Source organism: Pelobates fuscus, chromosome 1 (genome assembly GCF_036172605.1).
Source record: "Pelobates fuscus isolate aPelFus1 chromosome 1, aPelFus1.pri, whole genome shotgun sequence".
In the NCBI taxonomy this organism is placed as follows: Eukaryota; Metazoa; Chordata; class Amphibia; order Anura; family Pelobatidae; genus Pelobates; species Pelobates fuscus.
The window spans coordinates 475,419,313-475,435,557 of NC_086317.1; the positions used below are offsets into that span (position 1 = coordinate 475,419,313).

At 36.9% G+C, this 16,245-nt stretch overlaps 1 protein-coding gene across 1 annotated transcript; it reads right to left on the reverse strand.

The window, feature by feature from the left end:
- Window positions 1–1,099: 1,099 nt before the first annotated feature.
- On the reverse strand, window positions 1,100–15,876 carry LOC134585640 (odorant receptor 131-2-like). The gene is made up of 2 exons (XM_063441096.1): window positions 15,762–15,876; window positions 1,100–2,115 (listed from the first exon to the last, which is right to left on the reverse strand). Exons 1-2 carry the CDS (start codon window positions 15,874–15,876, stop codon window positions 1,100–1,102), a joined length of 1,131 nt encoding a protein of 376 aa, XP_063297166.1.
- Between the last annotated feature and the right edge of the window lie 369 nt (window positions 15,877–16,245).

The window sequence follows — 16,245 nt, forward strand, 5'->3', positions numbered from 1 at the left end:
AGACTGGACATACCCAATATTGAATACCCTGGGTTGTCTACTTTAAAAATATATATGGTTTGATGGGGCTAATTTACATTGACCGGCTTCAAAAATGTCCCAAATAGAACATGGGTACATGATGACCAGCTGCGAAAATTCCAAGTTGGAAATACCCACCAAATAAGGTATTTTAGCCCCCAGAGAACCCGACACACCTTTAAATGGGTGGTATCACTGTACTCAGGAGGTGTTCTATGTCAGTAACCCTTAAAGTTCTCAGTACATGTATTCTTAAATTGCTATGTGTGTCAAAACAATCACCAATTATTATATATTTTTTTAATTTGGCATTGATTGGTGGTAAAATGGTTGCATGAAAAGAGTCAAAATACCCTACGTTTAATACCTTAGCTTGTCTCCTTTTAAAAAATATACACATGTGAAGGGTTATTCAGGGATTCCTGACAGATGTCAGTGTTACAATGTAACTTGTGTTCATTTTGAAAAAAAATGGTTTGGAAATAGCAAAGTGCTACTTGTACTTATTGCCCTATAACTTTCCCCCAAAAAGCTAAGAACATGTTAAAATTGGGTATTTCTAAACTCAGGACAAAATTTTGAAAATTTTTAGCATGGGCGTTTTTTGGCAGATGTAGGTGCGTAACAGATTTTGGGGGTCAAAGTTAGAAAAAGTGTGTTTTAAAAAAAAAAAAAAAATCATCATACATTAAAAATGGTACATAATATGTGTGGGTACAGTAAATGAGTAAGTTGAAAATTACAGCTCAATACAAACACAGCAGAAATGTAAAAACAGCCCTGGTCCCAAACGGTAAGAAATTGCAAAGCGGTCTAGTCACTAAGGGGTTAAAGATCAAATAGGTATGTGGTTGTTTTTTTTTTTTATAATAAAATAGAAAAATACAGAGAAACATATTTTGTTTAGAGTTGAGTACAATAAAAGTACAAGGCTCATTCACTTGAAGCCTTTTATTCCATTAATATTATTATTATTATAGACACAAACATAGAATTGTATTCATATTATTCGAAATGGTGCTTTATTGGGGGTTGTACCTCTGGTTTTGATTATGTTTCTTTAAGCAGTTTGTTACAATCAAGTTGCATTTATGACAACCTTTAAAGGTTTACAGAGAACAAACTTTTTGATATAACTGCAGAGCATTTCATCTCTTAGTCCATAAATCAGGGGGCTGAGAGACCGGGGTAGGCACATGAAGAATAGAAAGTTGATTCGGGCTACAAGAAGAATATATTCTTGAAAGAAAAGCTCTGTAATGTTGTGGCTGAAGGCGGTCATGCATAAGAGGAGCTGTAAAGCGTGGAGCATAACGGTTTTACCAGCTTTAGAAGCCGATGAATTTCCTGAGTCAAGTTTCATAGCAATCAGCATGATCCTGATATATGTGTAAATGATAATCAGCCCCACCACTGCAAAGCACAGAACATAAGCGGTAATTTGTATAGCGTTTTGCTGGGGGGTATTCATAAAACTATATTGTGTACACATCAAACGAAGAGAGAAAAAACTTGGATCTTTGGAGGAAATTAGAATAATAAAATCTGCAATGCTCGGAACAAACCCAATTATCCAAATTACACCAATGACAACCAAAGATCTTGGTCTGGTGCATAGCTGCCCGTGTCTTAGAGGGAAACATATGGCCATGTAGCGCTCCAAAGCCATGGCTGCAAGGTTGTATGGTGTCACCTTGAAGGTTGTCGTGATCATGATAATTACAATGTAGCAGACTGGTACGGGAATGGATACAGGAAGAAACATAACAGACACTGAAAGGAAAATGCCCAGAGAAAGATATATTGTATCGGTGATAAGCATGTGAGCAAACAGTAAATAGCGTGGGTTCTCTCTGACGTAAACATTGGAGAAGAAGACCATCAGGATTACAATGATAAAATAAAGGAAAAAGAAGAAGCAAAGGAACGTTAAGGTTAAAAAAGAGATTTTGATAAACTGGTTGACATTGCTGCTAAATAGAGAAAGTTGGGTCAGACTGATGACTGTTGAATTTATTGCTGATGAATTCATTTTCTTTTCAGGATTTCTTTCTTTGTTGGTATTTTTAATGCTCACCACAGTTTTCTTGGAACCTGTGAAAATAAAAGAAATGCACGCAACTGTTTATGGAAAATCTTTAATAAGGTAACTTCGTTGTTCAGATTATTTGATAAATTATGAATACAGAAGTGAGTCTAAGTTATTAACAAATAAATAAATACCTGGAACACTTGCAAGACTGGCTTACCAAAAATAATCTTTAGTAGCACAATAATTAAGGTAACGCCCTTCAGTGTGTTTCGAATCCATGTTTAATTAACATTTTAACAGCAGAATTTCAAGGATTCACTACTGGTTTTATGTCATTGACTCTTTTGTTCTTGTTATTGACCATGATGGATTGTGCATTTTTTTTTGTGGTGGGGTTTCACTGGTTATGGTATAACTTTCTGCAATTTCACAATTCATAATATTTTATTTCTTTTTATAAGAAACTTTTTTTTATTGCAGATTCTACTTTTTGATTTTTTTTTCCACTGTAAAATGTTACTATTAGCAAAAATATAAAAAAACTGGGAATTTTACCCAACAAAGCCACAAATGGAAAAAAAGAAAAACGTCTAATAGCAAAACAAATAAGGTGCCTAACTAAGTGTAAAAAAAAAATAATGAACAGACAGCACTCGAAAGTGAATACATTAAGCGATATTTACAGTTCTACAAGTTTGGGCTTGCATATCCTCAAAAACCCTTGCAAGTCCCTATACAGAGGCTAAAAAGCCTTCAAATATCTCAGACAATTCAAAGGGGAGGATACTTGGCAGACATTCCAAATATATATCCTGGAATACCTGAGAAATGAGGCTTAAACAAAAACCAGGTCCTTCCCTAGTAGTATGTGTTTGCTAAAGTACACACGCCAAACTCTAAAGTATAGATGCAGAGGTAGACTCTAAAGGTAGATTCTAAAGTAGCAACTGAACTAGATTTTACATATCCACTAGTGTTTATTAAGAGGTAAAAAGAGTGCACTCCATATATGAACAGGTGGCATATAGGGTATAAGCAAAGAGTTGAGGGGGAAGGTTAAGTGTAATAATGATGTCCTATGCTTATTTGATAAATACTCTCAGCACACACTAAGGATTTTGTGCCTATGTTATTTCACAGGCCCCATCCCCATGGCATAGTTTCTAGTTTGCATTTGGTACAAAACCTCCTAGGTTGCAGCTATAATATTTGCATTTATTTAAATTATCTTTTTATATTTGAAATGGGTTGTCTGGCTATAAAGTATGGCCGAGGGCTTTTCACTATTTGCCTGCTGTCTTGGAGTTAAATTCTTCCAGCCTGGATTTACTGCATTGAGCCCAGATTTTAGTCATCTGGCAGAGATAAACCCAGCTGAAATCTGGAACAATTCAGGACCGTTCAGGGCCTGATTTACAAAATTCAGACAGTTAATGAATTCCATGCCTGGATTTTGTAGTCTGAATAGCCACTGTTACACTCTTATGTAAAAATATTACAATGGATGTTTCTGCCCCATTCAGTTCGGAGCCTTTTAGACTTTAGTGAACACGCCCTGATGTTCAGTGTTTTTTAGTGTTGACATTCTGAGATAAAAAAAAAAAAGGATATATAAATGAGTTATATATAAACTAATTGCTACTGTACATATACATTAGTATAAACACTACTACTACTGTACAGAGTATGAGAAACAGTTCTGGGTATAAATCAAGGATCCATTATTTTCAGAAAGTCCCGTTAGATTTAAAAAAAAGAAAATTCAATAAACTAAAGAAAATGACTTTAACGTGGACCCTGATTTTCACAAAACACATTAAATTTGGTTTAGTATATAAATGACCTAAGGTGAACTAATAGAACCAAAAAATAGAGTCTAAATTTACATTTCACCTGGTAAATAAATTGAGCATCCAAACTGGACTCGGAGTGAATGAAGGACTTAAACATGAAAAATATACATAGACTATAGATGGCTTAGCTGTGATCAATATAAAAATACCTAGACTATAGAGAATATTTCATAGTGATCCAAAAACAAAAGTGAGAACCATTCTACTTAACTCCTAAAATGCTACTGGTATGATATAGACCCTATACCATACCGGGAGCATTTTTGAGTTACCGTATATACTCGAGTATAAGCCGAGTTTTCCAGCCCATTTTTTGGGCTGAAAAACCCCAACTCGGCTTATACTCGAGTCAGAGTCTGTATTATGGCAATTTGCATTGCCATAATACAGACTGGGGGGAGAGGGGGGCTGGCAGAGCTGTACTTACCTTTCCTGCAGCTCCTGTCAGCTCTCTCCTCCTCTGCGCCGTCCGTTCAGCACCTCGGTCAGCTCCCAGTGTAAATCGGCTCTCGCGAGACTTACACTGTGAGCTGACAGAGTGAGCTGCACAGACCGCGCGGAGGAGGAGAGAGCTGACAGGAGCTGCAGGAAAGGTAAGTACAGCTCTGCCAGCCCCCCTCTCCCCCCCACTGAACTGCCACTGGACCACCAGGGAAGGAGAGCCCCCCTCCCTGCCATATATCAAGCAGGGAGGGGGGACGAAAAAAAAAATATATAAAAAAAAAAATAATAATAATAAAAAAAAAGGGGTATAAGGACCACTATGGGAGGGGGGGGGGTATAAGGACCACTATGGGAGGGAGGGGGGTATAAGGACCACTATGGGAGGGGGTGGGATAAGGACCACTATGGGAGGGAGGGGGTGGGTATATGGACCACTATGGGAGGGATGGGGGGGGATAAGGAACACTATGGGAGGGAGAAGGGGGATAAGGACCACTATGAGAGGCAGGGGGTGGGATAAGGACCACTATGAGAGGGAGGGGGTGGGATAAGGACCACTATGGGAGGGAGGGGGGGGGGGGATTAGGACCACTATGGGAGGGAGGGGGGTATAAGGACCACTATGGGAGGGAGGGGGGGTATAAGGACCACTATGGGAGGGGGTGGGATAAGGACCACTATGGGAGGGAGGGGGTGGGTATATGGACCACTATGGGAGGGATGGGGGGGGATAAGGAACACTATGGGAGGGAGAAGGGGGATAAGGACCACTATGAGAGGCAGGGGGTGGGATAAGGACCACTATGAGAGGGAGGGGGTGGGATAAGGACCACTATGGGAGGGGAGGGGGAAGTAAGGACCACTAGGGGAGGGGAGGGTAAGGACCACTAGGGGAGGGGTGAGTCAGGACCACTGGGGGGGGGGAGTGAAGGAACACGGGGGTGGGGAGGTAAGGACCACTGAGGGAGGAGGAGGGGAAGTCAGGACATATGGGGGGGGGAGGGGGCGGCAAAAAATGTTTTGCCTACGGCGGCAAATATCCTTGCACCGGCCCTGCACACACTGCATTCACACACTGCATTCATGCACACACACACTGCATTCATGCACACACACACTGCATTCATGCACACACACACTGCATTCATGCACACACACGCTGCACTCATACACACACACATACGCACACACTGCATTCATTATACACACACTGTAAATAAATATTCAATTAATATATATTTTTTTAGGATCTAATTTTATTTAGAAATTTACCAGTAGCTGCTGCATTTCCCACCCTAGTCTTATACTCGAGTCAATAAGTTTTCCCAGTTTTTTGGGATAAAATTAGGGGCCTCGGCTTATATTCGGGTCGGCTTATACTCGAGTATATACGGTATGTAGATTCGTTCTTACTTTTGTTTTTTGATCATTTTTGAAATAATAGTGGGTGTGAATATTCTCTATGTACCGTATTTATTCGAGTATAACGCGCATTTTTTTAAACCGATTTTTAATTTAAAATTAAGGGTGCGCGTTATACTCGAATAAATATATTGCATATTGTGCAGCATATTTTCCAGGACCGCCGGGCTCATTACAAGCCCGGCGGTCCTGGGGGGGTGGGCAGCAAGCGTTTACTCACCTCCGTGCAGCTCCTCCAGCTTCCCAGTGTAAATCTCGCGAGACCCGCGGCCAGCTCTGACGCTCTGACGTCGTCAGAGCTGGCCGCGGGTCTCGCGAGATTTACACTGGGAAGCTGGAGGAGCTGCACGGAGGTGAGTAAACGCTTGCTGCCCACCCCCCCAGGACCGCCGGGCTTGTAATGAGCCCGGCGGTCGGTATTATTTATTCGAGTATAACAAGCACCCTAATTTTAGATTAAAAATCGGTATAACATTTTATACCGATTTTTAATCGAAAATTAGGGGTGCGCGTTATACACGTGTGCGCGTTATACTCGAATAAATACGGTAATATTCTCTGTAGTTTATATATATATATATTGTATATTGATCACAGCTAAGCCCTCTGTTAAATGTGTATTATATATACAGTGGAACCTCGGAACTCGAACAGTCCGGTACTCGAACAATTCGGAAGTCAAACAAAAATTTAGAGTAAAAAATGTCTTGGTACGCGAACGATCCTCTGTACCCAAAACAAATCATGCCACAAACATGTTCAAATAGATGCACTTTAGACATATTTTAAAAGCCAGAAGAACAGTTACCTATCCACATCCAAACAATAATATCTCTTCTCCTTTCCACTTACGCCATCAACTCACACCATTATAGGTAAAGTGAAGTTACATTTTCATTTAATTTACTGTACATTGTGTTTATTATTTTTTTTCCTATATAATTTTATGCATGTAAGGCATTATTAAACTGTGAAATTTGTGCTAAAATGCTGTAATTTTGGGGGTCTGGAACGGATTAATCAAGTTTTAAGTTTACATTAATTCTTATGGGAAATGTTGATTCGATTCTCAAACAATTCGGAACTCAAACAGCCTTCTAGAACAGATTACGTTCGATTTCCCAGGTTCCACTGTATAAATATTTAACAGAGAGATGATTAGAGGGTTTAGATGGAGATATTCTAATTAATGAAAATTTTTATCAAAATTATATACTCATTTAAGAAGAAGATGTTCGTAGAGAGTTTATTAGCCTATGTAGCTTAAGTATAACTATTTTAAACATTAAATAAAATAATACATTAACATTTTTTATATACATATCTAGTGGTATACATTATAATATATACCAAAGAAAAATGTACATTGCCTAAAGAATCAAAACTTACCAAAATTAACAACAGCAATCAATACGTATCTTAGCTTCTTAGTGAACAAATACATTGGAAACTAGTACATGAATGTGATATTTTCCATCTATGTATTAATATATCGTATGCTGATTTAAATTTTTTTCTTGTTTCACCTGTGATAAGGCATGACATCACATAAAAAACAAATATATATATATATATCTCGACATAGATGGTTTATACCTTATTGCCCCCTTTTTGTATACTTGTCCTTTGTACTATAGGTTCACTTGCTTGATTATATCTTGTTAAATATGTTGAGTATACGCTAGCAATTGAATAGTGCCCATCTCCATCTGTGATCACTTCTGCACTTGGCAAGCTGCTGTGAGTATATCGCTTTTACTGTTGAGCATCAGGTGTGTCCTCCAAGGAGATGACGTCCAATGAGGAGATGTGGCAGCACTTAGGTGAATCTCCTGTCCAATTGGAACATGGAAAAATTATGTTAGGGTATCTTTCTCTTAGACACAACACCATCTACTTTACTACGGTCCCATACGAAGCCCAACCTAAAATTGGGGCGACATTTAGCACAATTTTTAACAGTTTTCACTTTCCTTTATTTATTTTGGCTGCATTTTTAATTAAGGCCAATGGATAAAAAACAAGTTACTCATGATAATTTTAAATGTATGCTTACTAATGCAACTAGCCAAAATAACAAAATAGGGGAACTAGAAGCAAGGTAAGTTGTTTTTCTTTGGTTTTTACTATATATTGGGGCTGATGTGTACTGTAGTCATTGCTGTCGCCCAATTGTGATGGGAGTGAGCACAGGACTTATCTTTTTGCATTTATATCCATTTTTTGTATCACACAGCTTTGTTACAATGCTCCGCCCATCCCATGTGTTCCCTATTAAAGGTTAATAAATGTATAGGGTGTATATAAAAAACAAATACCCCTTCTGTCTCAATAGAGATGTCTTTGCCAGAAGCTCAAGGAAGCAAGGTGAATGTTTAGAGTTAGGACCCACCTAGGGGGGTCTGCCTTGACGTTGGCAGGTGGGCTTACCCTCTCATGGCCATTGGTGATAACTAAAAACCTCCATTTGTTTAAAAATACATAGGGATTAATGAGAGAGCGCAGGTAACTTGTTTTTCTTTAGCTGGTGAGGTATGTTATATGTTAACCATGAGTTAAAGCCAAATCTGAAGCAAATAGAATGTGATGAAGACCACATGGAAACTTTATGGTTACATATCTGCTTTGGGCAAAAGAAAAGAAATCAGTTATTGTTTGGGATATGTTATTAACACCTGTTTGAGCAAATTGGGAAACCTGCAAATCTGGGTAACGCATTAATTATTGGAGATTTTGATTAACCTGTTACATGACACCTTCATGTCAAAATTGGTATAAGCACCAACTAGAAACGACACTTGTCTGGATCTGGTTATAATCTTTTGACCAACATCTCCTGACCAACATTCAGGAGAGCACTTGGGGAATAGTGATCACACTATAGTGTCCTGTGAAAAAAAAGCACATGGGGCATACTGAAACATATAATTTCATTTTAAAAAGGCCAATATCAATAAGATAAAGGCAGCTTTGCAATATATTAACTGGCATCAATTTTTTGGGGGGAAAAAAACACTGAGGATAAATGGAATATCTTCAATCAAATATTAGAAAGGTACATTTCTCAGTATGTACCATTGGTTACATAGTTACATAGTTACATAGTTACATAGCTGAAAAGAGACTTGCATCCATTAAGTTCAGCCTTCCCCACATATGTTTTGCTGTTGATCCAAAAGAAGGCAAAAAACCTAGTCTGAAGCGCTTCCAATTTTGCAAACTAGGAAAAAATTCCTTCTTGACCCCAAAATAGCAGTCAGATGTCTCCTTGGATCAAGCAGCTATTACCCCACTAATTAGAAATTATATCCCTGTATGTTATGTTTTTGCAAGTATTTATCCAATTGCAGTTTAAACATCTGTATATACTCTGACAAAACCACCTCTTCAGGCAAAGAATTATATATCCTTATTGCTCTTACTGTAAAAAAAAACCTTTTCTTTGCCTTAGATGAAATCTCATTTCTTCAAGCATAAATGTGTGACCTTGTGTCCTATGTATAGCCCTGTTTATAAATAGATTTCCAGATAATGGTTTGTACTGGCCCAGAATATATTTGTATAATGTTATCATATCCCCTCTCAGGCGCCGTTTTTCCAAACTAAAGAGATTACAATTTTTTAACCTTTCTTCGTAACTAAAATGCTCCATTCCTTTTATCAATTTTGCAGCTCGTCTCTGCACTTTTTCTAGTGCCATGATATCTTTCTTTAGAACAGGTGCCCAAAATTGCACAGCATATTCAAGGTTTTACCAGCGATTTATAAAGAGGCAAAATTATATTTCCATCTCGAGAATTTATGCCCCTATTTATACATGACAAAACCTTGCTGGCCTTAGCAACTGCAGATTAACATTGCATATTGCTGCCTAATTTGTTGTCTATAACAATTCCCAAATCCTTCTCATGCGTGGTTATCCCTAGTTCACTACCATTTAGGGTGTAAATTGCTTGTGAATTCTTAACCCCGAAGTACATAACTTTGCATTTCTCTACGTTAAATTTAATCTGCCATTTTAGTGCCCAGTCCCCCAACCTATCCAAATCCCTCTGCAGCAAGGCAATATCCTTCTCACTTTTTATTACTTTACAAAGTTTTGTGTCACACTGATACATGGCTTTCAATGCCCATTTCAAGATCATTTATAAATATGTTAAATAGAAGCGGTCCCAAAACAGAACCCTGAGGGACACCACTTACCACTTTTGTCCAGCTTGAAAATGTACCATTAATGACAACTCGTTGTACTCTATCCTTAAGCCAATGTTCTACCCAAGAACAAGAATATTCATCTAGACCAATTTCATTTAGTTTGAAGACTAACCTATTGTGAGGAACTGTATCAAATGCCTTGGCAAAATCCAAGTATATCACATCCACTGCAACACCCTGATCTATACTTCTACTAATAAATATAAAATAAACAACTTGAAACCAATGTGGCTTAGTGGGAAAGTAAATCAAGACATTAAAAATAAGAAAAGGCCATTGAAAGCATTTAAATCAGACAAATCAGAGGTATATTATAAAAGATATATTAAAGCCAATAATGCGTGCAAAAAGGAGACTAGATTCGCAAAATGAGGAAAAAATTTATAAAAAGAGCAAAACCAAACTCAAAGCATTTTTTAAGTTTATAAATTCGAAAAAAACAAAAAATGAACCTGTAGGTACACTGAAAACCGTGATGGGGGTGTTAGTTAATGAAGACCAGCAACTCAATGCATTCTTGCAAAAACATAATATTCAATTATATAAGTTTTTAAATGTAGGGTAATAACTTCTTGATCCAAGGATAAATCTTACTGCCATTCTGGGGTCAAGGTGGCCTTGGGGGCAAAATTAATCCATGTTCATATTGGTTAATATAACTTAAAAAATTCTCAAAATAAATTTAAACCCCTTCAAAATTATAAGTACATAATCAATAAAACACTGCCTTAGGACCACGTTCGCAACCCAGCCATGACTCGACAAATTGTATTGATCTTCCCACCCTCTCATAAAGATGTTATAGCATAGCTGGGTGGGAAACTTGGCTCACATGGCGATTCCTGTAATTTTTCAATAATACTTATCATCAAAGAAAAAATCATTGTATTTTAAAATAAAATGAATGCACTCTAAAATAAAACTTCCTCTATCTCTTGGCATATTTTCATCAACTAATACGTTTTTTTTAACTTATCTCATGTTTTATTACTGTATACTAATGTAGCCCATTTGTAATCCTTTTGACATGTAATATTCTCTTATTGTTTCAATGTATATCTGGTGTCTTTAATATATGAATGTACTTTTTGTGCATATTGTTGTAAAATTAAATCCACGAATGCTGAAAGGCTAGATGTAATTGACTATATACCATGCTTTTCTATCATTAAAAAAAACTAAATAAAATACTCCCAGGACCCCAAAAGAAAAGGGGATCACCGGTGTATTTCTGCCAAGAAGGGAGATAACTAAACATTACAACAGATTTATATCTCCCCAGTTAGAGTCTCCCCAGAATAGTAAAAGAAAGGAGGAGAGAGAAAAAAGTCATATAAGGGGGAGAATGATATATATAAGATATACCTTTAACAAATAAGGAATTAGAATTTCTGGGTAAAGGTTTTAAATGTGCCCCAGATAAATATCAGTAAGTTTAACTATCTATATTGGTGTGCAGAAATGTATAGTAAAATTGACAATAAAAAACTTTTTTTTTTTTCAAATCTCACATTTTCAAGACAGCAATATATATGTGTATATTGGTTGATACACTAAGATGTGTTTGTTATTTTATTGCTAGGTTTTTCTATTATTTTCAGCTGCTGGTAAACCATATATTTTTTGTGTGTGCTCTCACCCAAGATTTTTTTTACATATTTTAAGCATAATTCCCTTACAATAAAACAGTATCTAAAATCACTTCCTGAATTTTAAGCGAATGACCCTTTAATGTACATACAATACACATTGCAAGTATTGTGTTCTTTCTCAAGCCCCCGCTGACATAACTGATAACCTTAGAACCAGATAACTGTCAAATATCCCTACAACTTATTTGGTTAATACATAACACCACAAAATGTAAACTAGGCCTGAATTATTGTTCATTTAAAAAGTATTTTCCAACAATCTTTAACACATCACTACCCAGACACAGTTCAACTCATGAGTCTATCATGACAGCGAGCAAACAATCTCAGCTTTCCTATACTGAGAAGGGAAGTCAGGTGCGCTCTATCCCAGCATGGCTTCCTCTTATGTTAGCCTTCTTGAAATAATGGAACTGGAAGAAAATCACCCTGGCTCTCTGAGCAAAAGCCAAAGAGGTGTTTTTGCCTCTGTTGTAAAAGTTCTGATTGATATTGAAATCAGCATTTTTATAAACTGTCCCAAATATGACAGACACATAAATCATGTCAGCAAGCTGAAGTGCTTAATGTGTGTTGAGTGTTCCTTTCACAGGGACCCATTACAATCTACAAAAACAGTAAGGGGCAGTGAAAACATCTTAACCACCAAGGCTTATTTTATAGTTTTCAGGTGATAGTGAGGTAATTGTACAGTCCAGTGGCTTTTTGTAAAAGCTTTTTGACTAAAATTGAGGATTTCCCAGTCCCCAAAATCCACCAACTTACCCAACAAAGTCATTTTAAGTAAATCTACCTTCTACTTTATTCCATGTCCACTACTTTCTACATGGTAACCATTCACTGTACAAAACTGTGAAAAAAAATGCTATGCACCAGTTGTTAAGTGGAACATTATGAAACAGGGACCAATTTAAAGGTTGAGTAAAAATTAACAAGGGGAATGGAAGATTTTAAGTACAAAAATTGTTAACACCTCATTGCTTCTTCTACTCCAATTAACAACATTAATTTTCTATGGAGTTTAGAGTTATTAAAATAAATTGTCACTTTGGAGTCAATGTAATTTTTTTGTCCCAATTGAAGTACAAATGAAAATAGTTAAAATTTGTGAGTGGTTGTTTCAGCCTCCTTAATCTAAACCTATCAAGCCTCAATATTTTTTACCTAGATTAACATTTAACCTGATAACATAGCAAATGTATGTTTGAACTACTTTAAAGACACACTACAGTCACCAAAACAGCTTTTACTGCTCAATTCTCTGCAATTTAGGAGTTAAAATACTTTTGTTTGTGTCCATGCGGCCCTAGCCACACCTGCTCTGACTGTGACTGACATTAATTTTCAATCAGATGTCAACTTACTTTAGAAGTTTTTTTTCCCCGTATCTCCTGCTCTCTGAATTGAACGTTAATCAAATATAGGAGGTTCCTGTGATTTGTTTCTGTTTGAAATAGAAGCTACCACAGAGAAACATTTACAAGCACATGGCAGTAGGACTCTATGCAGTAGAGTAGAAAGAGTAGAACGCTTAAGTGTCATGGATAATGCAAAAAAAAAAAATCCAATTGGGAAGTATTAGCTCTTTAGTATATTCATCTAAAGTACACTAGTTTGTATAGCTTTATTGAATTTTATTCTAAGGGTATATTGTACTATTTGCACACGGCACACTTTGCAAAATGTTTTGTTATATTTTTGGTGCACTTTAACCATATGGTGGATTAGCACTTTATTCACACTTTATACTTAGCACTTTATTGCACGGATTTTATACAATCATTCTCAATTTATTTTTACATACACAGTTACATTTAAGCACTCCATTCCTTCTACTGAATACAATTCAAGAGATTAAAGGGTATATCTCAAGTGATTCTGAACAGCTCACAATTTTCCTAATATTAGTATTTTTTATTTAGTTTTAACATTTGAAGTGCCTTATTACATTCACACCTTCTTATCACATGACAGTTGGACGCCCGATGAGACATGGAAGCAGCAAATCGTGTAAGCAAGAAATAGTTCTACTTTGGTCGAGCAAAATTATGTAAAGCAGAAAGATTTGGTATTTCTCTTTCTATGAAGTTCGGGCACATTTTTGTAGCAAGCTCCCAGTAGTTTGACAAAGCAATCCTGAAAGCAGGGTTATTCTCCTCACCTATGTATTCTTTGTGATACTGTTAAAATAAACAACCTGTTCTTAATGGACTTTATGGCTATTTGAAGGTAATAGCCAGCATTGAGGAAATCACTATTCTATCACTATAATGATCTGTTAAAACAAATCTTATGTATTACTGAAGATGTATCCTTTTCATTTATTGTAGAATTGAGTAGATGCTCTGATCCCTATACAAAACATGGACAAATGTCTTTGTCTCTGAATATTTGTAATGTGCAGAGTGTTTGACTTTTTTAGGAAAACCCATTATTTTACATCGCACTCACATTGCATCTCAGCAAAAATTGCATTTTGAATTTACATACTTCACTTACAAAGCATTTCACTTGCGTTCACAACACTCTAACTCAATCAGTGCACTCGTTTCATGACTTAAAACTCTCTACCTCTCTTACCAAATCCTTTTTCTTCCTCTTATATAAATTTTCTAAAATACACCATATCTCAACCAAAGTACCACGTAACGTCTAGTCCTCTCCATTTCTCTTTTAATTGTTCCACTAATCCCAACAGTAAAAGACTCATAATATCTGCAAACTCTCTTATTTTAGCTTTAGTACATGCCTATGCACACTTAGCTACAATTTTGACTTATTTCGACTGTAAGCCTCCTTCCCTAATTTATTCATTTGTTTCTGTCCGTGAAATAGTTTTTCTAAAATTCTTTTCTAAGTTTGCATTTCTTATCTAATTAGTGACAATGGCTAATAATAAAATGTCCTCCTAGATGTATTTTTTGGTAAGTGGTTGTGAATGCTGATAATTCTTACATTGTACACAAATTTCTCAATAGTCTAAATTAATCTTATACTCACCGCTTACACAGTGGGCACCAATTGATCTCTCTCCTTCGATCTTTGCCGTTGGATGAATTCTGCCAAAGTATTTATATCCTTCTTACCCTTTACAACATTAACCCTGCGTGTGCTTGATTGGAGGCATAAAAATACCATGCAATATGTTCTTGTGCACGGACAGGGTTAAATGAACAAATTATTCTCCTGTTGATATATTAGCTAATACTTTTCCCAAATGATGCATCGTATCTCTGCTTTGGGGATAACAAACCAGGGTATAACAATAAGCTATACTTGGTCGTTTGGATGTAAGCGTAATTAGATAGTTGCTTCACAGACCATACATTGGTTTTGGACAGTTTTCCATGAGTTAACCTTAATATATTGAATTTTTTTCTTTTGTTTAATTTTTTTATTTTTTTATTCTTTATTTTGTAGTGCAGATAAAGGTATACAAGTTTTGAGTGACATTTTGTGAGAAAATATACAATAATGCAAGTCATGAGGATGAAACAGAAAACATTAAGAACTGCACTGTTTTTGGTAAAAGTGAAACAAACAAAATCCATGTATATATTTAGTGAGAATATAGACAGTAATGCAAGACATAAGGATGAAACACTATATATCAGGAAATACTGCACTTTCTTTAGTAAAGTGGAACAAGCTAAATCTATGCATAGGTGCATGTGTAATAAACTATGTAGAACAATCCCCAACTCAACAGATTAGGCTTAAAAAAATTAGAAGTTGTGGAGATAGAACAAATCACAGTTGAGGCAGAGGAAGGAGTGTAAGAGTCATAACCCTGAATCATCCTATACCCCTCTGGGGCAGCTCACAATCCAACTTCGGTGCAGCTGATATGGTACATTCGCCCAAATGTAGGTCGAGGAAGCTCCAGGAATGTGCTGGTGTGCCAAGCAGTAGCTCTGATGACCCTCCTACTGACTCAGCCTCTTGGGAAGCTGCAAGATATTGCCCCCACTTAAGCAGACCTGTATGTTGTGCTTGGTAGGAGCTGGTGGGAGATGGTCTGTTTGTTTCTGTCGTCATCAGGTGGGCCTTTGGTCTGGAGCCATCTTCTTTCGTCAGGAGTGTGGCAGAAGCCTCTGGGGTAGAGGTGCATGTAGGACCTACGGGTCACTTTGGAGTGTGCGCTCCTCAATTCTTCTCCAGTAGTCATCGAAAAGCAAGTGAAGCTTATATAAGATGATAAGATGTCATCTCCAAGCAGATCTGCCGAGTCCGTCATTGTAGGTGACATTCCGGGTTGTCTTGTATATGAAGTATATGCTGTGAGTACACAGGTAATTATAGCTGTGCTGTAGTTGGAGGAACCAGGATAACACCCACCGGAAGGAGGGGGGAGGGCAGTCAAATGTTGCTCTGTCCCAAGGATCATAGGGTGGAAAGATCTCTCACATCCCCTAAATACCTGCTACTCACTAACAGTAGTGATAAGCACTTCAACAAGTAGCAGCTAGTTACCCAAAATACTTTGCTTCAGGTGTTATTCACCATTATATAGATGCAACCAAAAATATGGAGGATACAGCTGTGAAACTATAAAAAGAAAACACATATAATAGTGTAACACTGTATAAAATATATTAAAATGCAA